This window comes from Rhea americana, unplaced genomic scaffold (assembly GCF_003343005.1).
Source record: "Rhea americana isolate MKP2758 unplaced genomic scaffold, rheAme1 scaffold_164, whole genome shotgun sequence".
Lineage (NCBI taxonomy): Eukaryota > Metazoa > Chordata > Aves > Rheiformes > Rheidae > Rhea > Rhea americana.
The window spans coordinates 62,994-78,332 of record NW_028185750.1 but is presented as its reverse complement, the minus strand read 5'-3'; the positions used below and the strand labels follow the sequence as shown (position 1 = coordinate 78,332).

Sequence of the window (15,339 nt, the reverse complement as noted above, 5' to 3'; positions counted from 1 at the left end):
CTATTAAATCCATGTTCTTATTTTGCAGCTAAGAGTCTTATAATTTTCTTAATCTAGAGTAGAAAAAAGCCAAGAGTGATAAAGCAGATTACCCCCCAAGTGCCTGAAATAACCTTTATTAAAAAAAAAAAAAAAAATCAGAAGTAATCACATTTCCGTTCTGCCTCAGTAATAACTTTTGCATCTAAAATGTAGTCATCATTTTGAGGAGGGGGAGGAGGGAAAAGAAGAAGAAAAGATTCAACTTACAGCCTCTTGGATTTCACATCGGAAGACATGAATCCTGAAGAGTTCTGCATTGTAGTGGCTTTCAGTGAAAGCAAAGCAATCACTTTCGGGGGTTCCATCATGTCCTCGTACACAGAAAAGAATTTTATAGATTGGATAATTTGCTATTTCTGTGTTTATCTGAGGATCTAAGAGTCTGTTAAAAAGARAGAAAGAGAGAGAGAGAAAGAGAGAGAAGAAAAAGCTTGCAGCTTTAGAAGAATTACTTCAGCCAGTTATTAACTTGCAAGTGTGAAAGACTTCATAGCTACTGGAAAAAGCACACTACAAGACACTAACCCCTGATTATCATTTACTACAAAGCTTGACTACAAGAATTATATTTAAGAGTATAAAAATATATAATACAACACACTTTCACCAATAATTTCACAATAATTTTCAAGGCTTAACCTTCCAACAGTTACACTAGCATACAGCAGTGGAAGAACATTTAGGTTAGCAACTCTCAGACTCCCAGTAACCTCATGATCAAGTCTTGCACAATAGCCATTTTCCAGCCCTAAAAAATGAATACATTTCAGGCTATTCCCATTATTACATTTCAGGTACCTTGGATCATAACAACATTCCATACCGATCCTTGGGCATAAAATGTCTTTGGTAAACAAACTCAAATCATCACTTGTCTCAGACCTCCTWAGACTCACTTCTTCCACTAGAAAAAAAATCTCAAGTTCCTTATGGCCTGTCTCCCCTACTCCCCACCTCCCAATAAACCGGAGTTTATCTCCTCTTTCGCTAGGAGGAAATAAGATTAAATGCACAAAGTCACAGCGTACATCTGAATAAGCTTCATACCTCACTGTTCCTTCAGAGACATTAGGCACTGACAGAGTCACATCTAAAGGAATCTGGCACTGGCTTCGTAAGATTGACATCATTCTGAGGGCTTCCACTTCACTCCGAGGAGCATTCACGGAGGCACAGCCTAAGTAGGTTAGCTTGCTAAACACCACACTGTCCTCATCAGTCACAGGTGTAAAAGGGCTCAAATCCTCACAGTCTASGGTAAGACACAAAGTTACAATATAAGCAGCAAGATAAAGTATACATAAATAAATTATTATAGTTGGACTTGTCACTAACAGCATGAGAAAGAGACACAGAAATATGTTACAAAAAAATAGGTCAGGTCAAAAAACTACAGAAAAATCCTACCTGAAAGTCAGTTACTGACAGAAGAGAGCAACACAGCTATCCAAACTCTACAGATTAGCCTGTKCCACAAGATTTCTTTTCAATATAAATTAAAAGCACACCAATTTTCACTAATGCAGTAAGATGCACAGATAGGCTAAACAGAGTAATATTTTATACAACTAGGCAAGTAACAATGTATTTCTGCAGAATACACAGCTCAAGACCAATAGCAAGCATTTTCAGAAGAGAAGACAGCTCAGCATAYGGTAACTCTTACATCATATAACCAGCAGTTTACTGCTCTGTGTGATGATGATGGGAAAAAAATGGAGAAAAGAGGGTAGAAACATCTGCACATAAATTATCCTCCGTTTCCCCAGATAAAGCTAGTTTAAAAGATACTACCAGATATTCCTCATTTTTTTCTAACCTCCTGGCGATGGTTTGACTGGCAAACTCATTTCTGGTTTCTGGAGTCCTGCCACCGACACTGGGTTAATGGTAGAGGATGCTGAAGCCTCAAGGACAACAGGTTCTTCCCCATCTCCATCAGTCCTAACTTCTTCTCCATGTTCCCGGTCACTTGACTGATCTTCCATGGGTGGATCCATCAGCACGTCTTCAAGTTCCTTCTGCAACTCCTGTTCGCTTCCATTCCCCACAATCTAAGAGCCACAAAAGAGACCATTCGAATGTAGGAAAAAAACCTCTCATGCACAGTCAGTCATAGGGCTTCTTCTGCTAATTAAAACATTAGTTAACAAATTTAACCTAGTTACAACTGATAAGCATTTGCACTTTACAATTTGTGTTAAAATTACAGTTCAGATTATACCCCTCCATATTTTAACAAACCAAACAAAGGGTGCTCAATGCAAGAATTTTCTAGCACTAGGAAAAGTTGAGAGATCACTTTAAAACTAGTCTAAAACTAGTCTATACTTACAGACTTACAGACTAGCTTATGCCACAGGAAACTAACAGAGGTCCTCAGTACAGTGGTCTACAATAAATCTCAGAACAGTACCAGTAAGTGCCAAATATAATGAAATATGCTACATGGTTCATGGGTAAGATGGCAAAATTTCATAGACAGAGAAGAATACGGAACAGGATTATGCTGTCACACTGAGATTTTAATAATAAAAAAAAAAAAAAAAAAAAAAAAAAAAAAAAAAAAGCAGACTAATTGTATGCAAGGAACAAGTTAAGTTTACCTAACCCAGACTGGAATTCTCCTACTGACTCCCATTCAAAGACAACCTAGCTGTGGCGTTCTCTAGTTATATACTGGACACAAAGGTTCAATCTTTGTGCAAAGAGACAGAAGATGATGTAGATATATGAGGTTCTGCCCTTAAGAGGGATCAATACGTGCAATACTAACAGAAGTAGAGCTGGCCAATCAAGGGAAGTGATTACCCCTCTCTGCTCAGCAATAGTGTACCCAGCTTTGGACAGACACTGAGGAAGTGAAGAAAGTTCAGGAGATGGTCAGGGGGCTGGAACATTTGCACTACAAGGAGAGGCTAGGCTTGTTAAGGTTGGAGAAGGGAAGGCTTCAGGGGACCTAACAACAACCTTCCATACCTACGAGGAATCCATCAAGATGACAGCCAGCATCCTCACAGTAGGGCATGGCAGGAGGAGGAGAGGCAAAAGCATAAATTGAAACAAGAGAGGCTTGAACTAGRTATCAGGCAAAACATGCTCACCATGAGGACAGTGAAGTATTGGACAAGGTTGCCCAGGGAGGTTGTGTAGTCTACATCCTTGGATGTTGTCAAGATCTGACTGGATCACAGCCTGAGCAACCTGGTCTGACCTCAGTGCTGACCATCCTTGGAGCAGAAGGTTGGACTAGAGACCTCCCGAAGCCCCTTCCCACATGAAACGAATAGCTGTGCTCTGAGCAGAGCCCTTTGCCTGGCTGGAAGAAGGCGCTTTAACAGCCTATCTGACTGGAAGTACGAACTTGTGGAACAAAGTGACATAGATGCAAGGTAAGTCATACCAGTACTGTCCTGTATTACTGTGCTCTTGTAGTGTTTCAAAATATGTCAAAAAACTCTTAGATATTGTAGCTAAGGAAACTCTGTGCTCATTCCTCTGCAATTAACAGGGAAGTGACTGACGCTTTACACAGATTAAAGACTAAGCATGGAAATGGAGTTAACTGGAAGTGTTTTACCAGATGGCAGCCACAGAAACATACCTGAGATCCAACACTTTAGTTGCTGGCTGACAGTTATTATTGTCGGCACCCCATCTATTCCCTATGAACAGATGTTCACTTCTACATCCCTCTCATTGCCGTAGGCTTACTGATTTAAGATACTACACGCAAGCTAGCAAAAACCAAATTGTGCAACTACCTCAAATCCTAAAAAAAAAAAAAAAAAAAAAAACTTATAAGAGAAATCTTATTTAAATACAATGTTTATTCTTTCTTTACTCTTGGAAATAAGATGGTAAAAAAAGGGAAGTGGTTAAAAACAGGAGGAAGAATACAGAGCAGATAAACCCGCCTGCAACACAGTCTCAGCATTGAGACAAATTCCATCTGCCTCATGACCAGTATCTCAGAATAGACCATCAAACTATCTTAAAAGTACCTGAAGCAATGGGCAAGATTCTTACATTTAAACACTAAATAAGGCAACTAGAACTCAATTTATGATTGCTCAAGTAACTCTGGAGCAGGTAACAGAACACATTCACATACACTGAAGAGCCTTGCAATAAATGAAATAACTGAAATATGCTATGAAAGTAAAATCAAACATCATTTAAATATTTTTACGTGCATTTCCATTGGGCGTGTCTCAGGACTAGAGTTAGTGAGATTATTTAGMGGTCTCTCTGTTGGGTCAGAATTCTGACATATGATCATTTCCATCCCACCTCCAAACACAAACTTCTTAGTTCAAGGGGAAAAGTGAAAAAATATCAACTTTACCTACTGTCTTCTCTCTCTTTCACACTCAGAGCCTCCCACTGCCAAAGTAATTATCTGAACCTGCAGTTTCTATCCAGGTGGTATTAAAAGTGTAAATGGTGTATCCATTTTCTTGTAAAAAAACAGCAGTTTAATATATGAGAATACTAACATAGAACAAAAATTCATACAGGTTCATATAGTACAATAAATTAAGATAAGAAAATCACAGATCCACATTCTTTGTGCACAAAGACTGAAATTCAGACAATGGAGAAATAACACACAATGGAAAAATCTGAGCTGTTTATGCTCTAGAAATTCATGTTCAAGTAGAAACTACCTTTCTAATATGGATGAAAACATGTGCATTCACATGCTATCTGGTATCACCCGCCAGGATTAGAACAGAGTAACTTACTCAGCTGTACATCCACAGAAGCCCCAATAACCTGCAGCTAGTTACAAGAATGCAGATTTGCATTTTCCCCTCAATAATCCTAACATTCATTTGTATGATTCATCACAGAAGTAATGAAAAATCTTGCACAAGTACAYGGTTATCAAAGGTATAACCCCTTCGAGAATCAAGTTTATTATCTAGATATACTCAGACTTTCCTCAAAGACGATGATGGAAGATACCATATGTTATTTTAGTGTACACAGTTTACACATTTTTCAATAAAATGTAATAAATCAGCTGCAATGTCCTAGCAGTCCCATTAAAGTCTGTATATTAAAAATACTAAAGTCACTTCTATTTTACAGGATCTGTTTTCTGTGAAACTTGAAGTTAAAAAAATTCATTGTGGCAAAAATCTGCACATCATATGCTTTTGCTGACTGATGATAGTGATTAAGATAAAAAGTTCCTAAAAGTAGTAGGAACAGGTAAAACACAAGCCTACTTTGTTTACAATGAGACAGCAAACAAGCATGTAAAAAGAAAAAAARGGGGGGAAGGGAGGGAAGGTTTGCATAAATTGTGATGCTACCTAGCAGCAACAGGAGACAGCTCTGAAGTATTGGCTGAATCCAATCAAATATTTAATTTTTACATAAAGATTAGCAAAACTACTGCCTGTTTGCATATATTTTAAGAATCAAGGTAAACCTAGATTTAACCACTTTAACAAGCCCAAGCAGAGAGAAGTAACACGAAAATGTGCAAGCAAAGCCCACAGCAGCACAGCCTATAAGGCAGTATCTTGTCTAGTAAATATTCTAAAAACTCATATCCAAAATCCTCATTTAAAAAGTAATTTTAAAAAGATCCCTCTACAGAAAGCATTCCTTCCTTCTTCCAGACTGCCCTAAAAAAAGAATTCAGAAAGGAAYATCAAGTATGCTCTCGGACTGGAGGATCTCTGTTGCTGTTCTCATAGTCCTAACACAGTAAGTGCAAGAAACCCAAGGAACAAGGCCAAAAATACAAACTGAGATTAACTGCATGTCAATCAATGTCTTTTATGCAACTGCATAAATTGACTACACTGTGGAAACATTGAACAGTAAGATGTAAACCTTTTGAAATTTGGCTGCAGCACACACACACAAAAAAAAAAAAAAAAAGGCATTGAACAGTAAGATGTAAACCTTTTGAAATTTGGCTGCAGCACACACACACAAAAAAAAAAAAAAAGGAAAAGAAAATAGTGCGAGGCAGCATGACAGATTGCAACAAAACCAAGCACAGAAGGAAAGGGAGACTAACAAATACCCTCATGTAGTTTTATTTGAGATAGACAAAAAAGGTTTAATCTAGCCATTGTTTCCTCCAGTCTTCAYGAAATTGAAACTAATTTTACTTAACTTTTAAATAGTATGCAGCCTTCTTTAAAACTATTTTTAAGACAACATAAGAGATTCATTAAAACTAACTTATTCCATTATGTGTGTGTTGCTGGCCTCTGCTGTCAGAGGTCCCAGTATACAGGGTATTCAGAGAACATCCGTTCTACAGTGTGCCCCAGAAACAGGACTTGCATAAATCCAGTTCAGTCCAACTGGGAGACACAGAAAAAATACTGGAAAGCAGAAATAGTTAACAAATAGTATTTCTAGAAAACAATCTGTGACAATCTCCTTTAAAAAAAAAGTGTATTTCAGCATAGACAAAAAAGCAAAACACATTTATGAGTTGTGATCAACTGAAGAAAAAAATGGCCCATGACTTCATTCAGAAGAAATATTTATCTGTCTGGACTCAAGAAAGAGCAAAAATAAAAATGTGCATTACTTCAGTCAGAACACTATTACTTAGAACTACAGCACATGAAAGAATTCAAAATGAGAGCCTTATGTCTGTCTACAGTTCTCACAACCTATAACATTTAGCAAACATAAATCTAAACTTCCAGCACCACCCTCAGACTGCATTTAGGCAGCGTCTTAAGGTCCACAAATTGCTTTTTTTTCCCTGGGTTAAACTGAATATCGCTGAAGGACTTCTGCTCAAATTTGATCCTAAGTTTATTTTCTGCTTTCCTTGGTGAGCATATCATAGCAAATGGGTTTTGACATACACAAACTATTCAACTTAGTTATTTACACCAAAGCAATTCTTCCTCCTACAAAAAGCTCTTCTCACCTTTTATCCCTATGAAATGCATAACCTTGGTTCTCACCTCATACTGCTAAATTAATTTCCCTTGTACTATTTAGACACTTTTAGATACCGCCGTGACCATAYTTCAACATACCTCAAACAACCTTCACAACTTCACTTACCCATTCACAGAAATAAAGAGTTCAGTAATACAGTACACTTGGTTACTGAATGACTACTTGCAAGCTGAAAAGAGACATCAACAAAGTTGTATGCTAGTATGGTCTCTCTTTATGCAGACCATTAGTAGAAGACAATTTCTGTCCCTAAGGACAACTAAAAAATCCATTAATTCTATCRTTAATAGTTTTTACCTCCTTAAGCAGGAGTGAGGTTAAGAGAAAGCTCCTATATAAGAGATTGTAGATTGGGTGTTGACTGCCTATCTAAAGTGCAACATCTCCATTAATCATTCAGACTTCTGCGAATAAGGAAAAAGGACATACTCTCAAATGATGAAATACAGAAAGGCTCAAAGTGAATCACTTTGTTCAAGGACAATGCTCAATCTTAGCACCAAATTAATGAAGAAGTTTATCTTCAAGACCTGCAAAAGCTCTGTGGCATTCAGTGCCAAATCAAGAACAGCATAACTTTATTTTATAATTGTTGATGATTAGGAGGTAAAAGTGATGCAAGTTTTTCTTTCCTCAGCAAGAGAAACAGCATACCTGTAAACAGTATTTTGTACAGCACTTTGGAAGTAAACAGGAAGAAAATATAAGTAGTAAGGTATAGAAGGTAAGAACCACTATGCAGAGCATTCTGAATTCTTAAATATTTCTAGCTGCTGGTATACAGATTCTAGAAACATAAGCAAGCGGTTGCAGTCTTTTGGCAGATTTTAGAGAACCCCAAGCTGATTATTCAAGAAAACCTCAAATTTCTGCAGACTATCCTCCCGTGACATGAAGCACAATCTTCTGCAACTGCAATAAAACTTAAGTCAACCTTTTTGCCAGATTAAACAAAGATAAGATTTTGAGACTCTTAACTATCAGGTTTAGCAGTAAGAGTCTTATGTAAGAGAAAATATCTACTATAATAGCATACCTTGCGCAGGTATCAAAGCAATGGAAGAATAAACAAAGCAGTTGAAGGTAAAAGCAAGATGAGTAAAGGCATCAAGAAACGTTCAGTAAAGTCTCTGCTCCAACAGCTGCTAAGGAAAAGATGAATACTCAGTCCAACAGATAGAATATATGATTTCTTATTATCTGTAAAGATGTGATTTGACTGTAGATCTTAGCCTCTTGTGATGGTGGAGTATCTCATCCCATCTCCCACAAAGAACACATTAACTTGAATCAGCTCTAGGAAAGATTCCATTTTCAACACATCAAAATGACAGAATTTGGAGTGACCACTGTACTTCTGTCATTTTGCTTAAAGACTGCTAAAATAGGAATCAGATGAAAGATTTTCTTTAAGTAGCCAAAAAAAAGTAACAAGGGTCTCTTTCCAGAATAGCACTATTGAAAGTGAAAAGATGACAACGGCCTTCCAATTCACACAGGCCTACTCACATAGGCTTGTATTCTCAGATCCATGCCAAGTTGTTAGTTATAATTATACTTCTACATTTCTTAAAGAGAACATTTCACATTGGGGAAAACTTTAATATATATTTGAATTAATGATACATTAATTCGAGCGTACGTTAATACTGCTTTCTACCTGAAAGCTGTGATGAAGTCACAGTTCCMAGTTTTGACCATCACGATCTGTTTCATCTAAGTGCTTAGTGAAGAATTCAGCGAGTAGTGTAGGGGACCCCACAGGTAGTGATGGAGAGAACTCTTATTCAAAACCTAATTATCACCTTTGACATCAGTAAAAGTAATGCAGAAACTACTGGCAAAATCGATTCTTGAATAAGTTCTCTCTTCTGTCAAGTTTTCCACAATAAAGAAGTTCCTCCTTAAGCTCTTTTATAGTTAGTTTGGTTTAGAAGAACAGAGAACAAACTCAAGTTATTGATTCTTACCTTCAGTCCTGTTTTTTCATCATCACTACCATTATTTGTAGATGGTGTTTCATCCCCTTGCCTGGAAACCAAGACAAAATCTTCACTGTTAAGAGTGGATACCGAGTCTGAAGAGACACTGATTTTTCCAACAGAAGCCTTGTCATCCATGACTTAAAAAGGAAGTTCGACTCATGAATGAGATTAAATATTTTACAAACTCCTGAAAAACAAAAATCATAAAAATACTTATATAAAACTTCATACTAGAAAGCTCAAACGTTTGTTTTCTGAAGTCTCCTGACTACTAAAAATAAATAAATTAAAAGCAACACATCTGACAGCATAACCATGTAACAGCTCTTCTGTCAGTGTCCACCCATGGTCCTGTTTTGATTTTGCTATGAAACACACCACTTCTAGAGCACTGGTTTCCACAGCTCACACACAGGAAGTCAATGAATCTTTTTCCAGTATTTCATGATTATGTCAGATACCATTCTACCCAGAGCAAGCCTTTGGAACAAATACTATGCCTGATATTAAAGGACTCATATTAGGACCAGCACTATAAAGTCAATTTAATTTCTCCAGAAAACCTGTCTGCATCTATGTTCAAAATTTATTTTTGAAGTTACCAGTGTACACGGATCACTATGCTGCTGTCACATTCTCTTCCCCCAACAATAATAGTTAAATCTAACTCTTGATATTTTGGGCTAAAGACGCTCTAAAACSTTAGGACACGCAGTATTTTATGAATCTATGCTGAATCTTCTGTACTGTATAGAACAATAAAAGATTTCCAAGAAGCAGGAAGAACAGCGTAGGTTGGATCTGTACCGAGAATCAGAGCCAACAGACGATTTAAAAATGCTGCAACTGGCACTGAGACACATTTGATGAAAGGAACACAAGGTGAAGTTCAGCTGCACACCTTGAACTCTGCCGCAGCGATTCTCAGAATCCCTGGCTCCAAACAGAACGTCATGATAAAAATGGCTGATTAAACTTCTCCAAATCCCAACTTCACCCTTATCATGGTGGCTCAGGTCTTTACATGCTCCGAAGCATGGCCAAGCCCAAATGCTTTTTCGGCCTCAAGTATGCCTCCGATTCAGCGCAGCTCCGTCCCAGCCTGGCTCCCAACAGAGCTGCCAAGCGATGAAGAAACCTGCCACATCCACAAGCACAGCTCATCMCGCTCCCCTCCAAACCAAGGACAATGTAGCTGAAAATAGCAATGCTTGTTTTTATTTCTGTCAATACCCTTCTCCCTCTCCACAACCACCAACAAATCTGCCAGGATATCAACAATCTTCCCCCCTCTCCCACCCCCCAGATTATTTTTAAATCYGATTCTTGCCTGATCAAGTCGCTTTGTGGCCCTGAAAAATGTTCYCGCACAACTGAGGGAGGCAGCAGTATGCAAGAGGAAGAACAGACATGTGTCGTTCATGAATAAAAATATACTATTATTATTATCATTTTTTAAAAGTATTTATGTTCAGACATCTCTTTCAAAAACACTAGAAAATCCATTAACTTTCAAYGAGAATTAGTCATTGAGAAATTTATACATTTTGAAAAGTTTGCCCGCTATACGTCTATTCAGTATTATTTACTAATATGTTAAAGGTGGGACATCATTTTATTTTTTAAAGACAATTTTATTTGAAGAATTCACAATAAAACATTTCTGTAAAAGTTCCTTGTTATATCATCTACACAACACAGAGATCATCTAAAAATAACTAAATTGAAAAAACTGAAATACAAAATAAAAATAAGCTTCAAACATTTAATAACCTTTTGGCTTTACTGTTTTCATTCAAACACTGCAAATTCGTATCTGCCACTCTAAGACAGCRTGAGTAGAAAAGCTGGCTTTGATCACAAGCAGCTATAAAGATCATGTAGGCAAGGATCAATTCAGCAATTTATTTTGGTACGCCATGTCTGGCTTGAAATGTTAATTTCATCTATTTCCAAAGTCTTTCAACCTGGCACCTTTCACAGCATTAACTCCAATTAAAGAAAAAAGTATGCTGTGTCTTGCATACTTTAAAAAAAAAAAAAAGTACAGTGTAGTGTAAACAGACACTACACTCAGTCCTGGAACACAGCTGGCTTAGCCTAACCTCTACAGCAGTTTCATAATACAGAATTGCAACAGCAGAAGGTCCTGATTAGCCCAATTTTACCAGCCTTATATTGAGCAAAAGTCTTACTGAAATTACATGAGATAAAAAAAGCACTGGGAAGGGGACTAGTGTAGTGGACTACTGCAAGAAGGTTCTGTATACTAGTGATATATCAGCAGGCAAGGCACAATTACCCACCCACAATGGGATCAGCCACAAAATTCATCTAATTAATGCTCAAATAGTCAAGATACAAAAACATTGCCTAAAACATTGTCGTAAGTTAACCAAAATTTCCACATTCCCATACTTTGCTTTGCAGGCATTTTACTTCCTCTACATTCTACTTTAGATCACTTTGGTTTGTGCAGATTATCTCACTGATCATTTTACTTAAATCATAAAACTCACAATGGCAGAATCCAAAACAAAGTCCATGAGCTTGTTAAAATAAGGCCAGTCAAGAAGGGCAGGCATCAAAGRCTAGCAGAGCAATTAAACATGGCAGGCCTACGGCTCTTCTGGAAACAAGAAGCGTGAAAAAAACAACAGTGGTGGCAGTGCTCTTTAGCAATACTTGTAACTTGTCTAAAGAAACTTAAGCTTTCCGTTCTCACAGTGTAGAGATTTACCAGTTACGTGTAGATCTCAAGTTTCAATCTTTCTCAGGACAGTCAATGTCTCACTCCTCACAATGAAAGAGGCTTTAGTTTGAACTTTCAAATTCGGTGTAGTTTAGTTCTTGACATAAAACTACACCACAGTAACGCAGTATTTGCCAGAAGGTGTCTTTACGCCTCTGTGGCGGATGGAATGTCTAGGTAAAACGCGTACTAAGGGGCTAATGTCTCTTCTCGCAAGAAAGACCACTGGAAAAAGCTGTAAAATGAGAAGAGCAATATGGCTGGGTTTATTTTAAATTCTAATTCTGAACACAATTCACCTTCACTCTATGCTTGCTGTTATTACACGAGGCCGTAACATAAGGCTGAGAATCAAACTACCATTTTTAAATATTCTTGTTTAAAGCAATCAAACAGCAGTAACATTTTACCTCACTCACTCTATTCAAGTTAACGTTCAAATGACCAGCAAAGACACCACTCACTATGGTAAAATCTCAAGACGCAGGAAGCAAACCTATCAAAGTTCAAGACTACTTCAACAGCTTTATAAAATACTTGTCTTTTTCCTCCTTCCTTACCTGCTCCCAAGTATTTGGCACCTGACTTGCAACTTGTGAGCRAGATTCTCCTCATAAGTACTGTCAGAATGAATTCAAAAGAGCTCAAAGCAAATAGTATATAAAAAGCAAACATTTTACACTACTGTAAAAAAACACTGGTACCTGAATGCTGTTTTGAGACACGGAACAACTCAAGCAAGGCACCAGTAACTACAGCTGGTTTCACTCCATTTCCAGAGGGGCACCTGTTTTTCACGACTTAAAACATCCATAGCTACGCATAAAGCCACAACGTGAGCAGAAAAATCAATACATTACTGCTGTGAACTTCTCTGATCATTTAAAACAAATGTTTTGTTGCAATCAAGAGTAGACYTAGCTCTCTTAGCCACAGAATTCAGAGAGGAGCACAAGACAGAAATAGATACTACCAAAATATGCTACATTGTTATTTGCCACTAACCTTAAGTTTTTAGGTTTTCTGAGCAGGAAAGAGCATAAGCATGAGAACAGGTGTGCAAACTATAGAGCAAAGGTGACTTTTATCCTGTTCTTATCTTTCTCAGTTTCTACACTACAGCAGCATTTCCTGTAGCGATCCACAAAGTTAYAGTATAGCTGATGAAGAACAGATCAGATACAGAAGAATGATAAAATAGTATCAATGTAACTGTTTCTTGAATTATTGTATTCTCTAGTAATCTTGAAGAACAGCAGCAAAAAATCTTCACATACAAAATAAATTATATCTTCTGCCTCTTAAAATATAAGAACACTAAGTGTAACATTAAGTTTTCAAGGGAGGGGAAAAAAAAAAAAGAGGGGAACAGCATAAATCCAAGACACTGAGATGACTGACTCAAATGAAATTCATTCACTGTTTTTATTTTTCTGGCTGTATGTGTAACTTAACAATAATATTGAGTACAGTTCAATTTAAATGAACTTCTGTTTTCCTAGTTTCATCATTATTATCTTGACATGTATGAATAAGTGGAATCTGTAGCAGAATTCAGAAGTTTTACAGTATGTTTTACAAAGCTGTTTTATGACAAGTAAGCCAGCATTCTTTAGGATTCCCAGCTTTTTACATTCTTAAATATTAGTGATTTTCCCCCCTTCACAATTTAAATAGGGTGGATTTATTGTTTTATAGACATACAGTAAGTCTTGGAAAAAAATGTGGTAAATGCTACAGTAAGCTGCTGTAATTACAGGCAGTTGGCGCCAGGTGTTTTAGTCTGAGCACCTTAAGAAACCTGAGAGCAAAAATTGATGTCACATGGACAGACATGGAAAAGGAGCTGTGGTTTGGTTTTTTACGAGCATATACACATAGCCTGCATTTTATTGGAGCCTTGGGGAAAAAATACATAAGGAAGATCAATCACTAGCAACCTTTTTCTTCTCACATATCACATGATTAACCTGCATTATCATATGTTTGATCTTTACCCACCTCTCTTTCAAGGAAATAGCTACAATCTTTCTTTCTCCATGCAAAATACATTCTCAAAAGAAATAAGAAGTATTTTGCACTCTAAATGAAGAAAGCAAACTATTGGAATACTGCACGTGAAAATAAAGATTTAGAATGACTAAAGAGAATAATTAAATAAAAAAGATAGCAACAACAGCACTAACTTTTCTGTTTATTTTAAAATACTCTGACAGCCACAGATGTTCCTACTAACCTCAACAGCCAGATGAAAACAAGGTATTTATTTGAAGATAATGCTGCCTCAAATTTCAAGCCCCTTATTCTTTTCTCAAGAGTGCAAATCTTGGGAAGCTGATTGTATTGCTATCTAATATACACAAATCCAGAAATCAGACAAGAGTTAAGTTAGTGCAATCTTTGTTAACAAACCTGAACAGACTTACAGTTATTGCCACAATAATTTTACTTTGAATCTTAATTTGACCTGTTCACTCAGAAGATAAAAGTTTAATTTTAGGCTCCTGTATCAAGCAAATTCCCCAACCCCAGAAAAATACTGCAGGTCCTGGGAAACAGCGGTTTATAAAAGAAATGCTGACGCTGCCTTAACTAGACCGTCACAAGAATGTCACTGGAACATATTAACCGTGAACGGCCTCTCTGCGCTTCCAGCATGTTACGCATCCCGCTGTGCGGGGGAGCCAGGACACGCAGGACAACACAGACTCTGGTGGACAGGACACCAGTTAAAGGAGCTGCAGCCAACAGCTGAAGAAACCCTGAAGATGATGCTGCGAACACTTCTGCAGCTCYCCTCTGCTTTCATTAGGGCTCAAACAGAAAACACGCAGTTTTACTTACCAGGGAAATACAGCACTTTAAAAATATATCACAAAATCTTAACACAGAAAAACTGAAAAAGGGAGAGCTACATTCGATACGTGCTACTAAAAGCTGTCTGTACTTGGCTTTGAAGAGCAAAAGGAAAGTCCTGTGCCAAGCTCCCTCTGCTAATTTGTTTACTGTGTACACAAGCGTAAGTTTGTTCAGGTCCTCTGGCCTTTCCAGGATAAGCAGAGGCCTTCAAACAAACCTAGGGAGCCTCTGTAACGTGGAAGGCCATGCAGTTCAGTGTTTTCTATTAAAGCAGTCAAAACTCTCAGAAAACGTCAGAAATTCCATCAAGTTAGTTTTAACAAAACCCCACAGGCAAAACAGGTTCAGGAACACACGCCAAGGGCGCAGATCAAGCGGTATTTGCATAACGACAGAGCCGAACAAGCACTTGGTCTCCACCTTGCATCTGAGGAATAAACGCGACTTGTGCCTCTCCCCCAAACTTCTCCCGAGCGCCGCGCCGCCTTTTGCTCCTCTCTCCCCGAACACCTCGACGAGGCAGAGCCGCAGACGGACACCGAGCGCGCTGCCGCTGGCTCCCGCGTCCTCTCCCAGCCGACGCACGGGCTCAGGGCGCTCGGCAGAGCCCACTCCTTTCTACCCGGTTTTCAGGCCGAAGGACCCGGGCGGCCCTTGCGTCCACCTGCCGGGGACAGGCCAGGCGGGGGAGACGCGCCTGCGGGCCGAGAGCGGGGAGAGGCGGGAGGGCGGCAAGGCGGCGCGGCA

General features: G+C 38.2%; 1 protein-coding gene across 3 annotated transcripts in view; it reads right to left on the bottom strand.

Moving 5' to 3' along the window:
* Positions 1-15,263, bottom strand: part of RABGAP1 (RAB GTPase activating protein 1) — a 78,255-nt gene extending 62,992 nt beyond the window's left edge. Inside the window, exons 1-5 of one of the 3 annotated variants that reach the window (XM_085300442.1) lie at positions 15,013-15,263; positions 8,967-9,168; positions 1,862-2,096; positions 1,090-1,294; positions 250-424 (exon numbers count right to left, since the gene is read on the bottom strand). In XM_085300442.1, coding sequence (XP_085156568.1) covers positions 250-424; positions 1,090-1,294; positions 1,862-2,096; positions 8,967-9,116 — 765 coding nt within the window. In that variant the 5' untranslated portion in view covers positions 9,117-9,168; positions 15,013-15,263. The remainder of the gene's footprint in view (positions 1-249; positions 425-1,089; positions 1,295-1,861; positions 2,097-8,966; positions 9,169-15,012) is intronic. The other 2 variants (XM_085300439.1, XM_085300440.1) reach the window with 2 other exon arrangements.
* Positions 15,264-15,339: the final 76 nt, after the last annotated feature.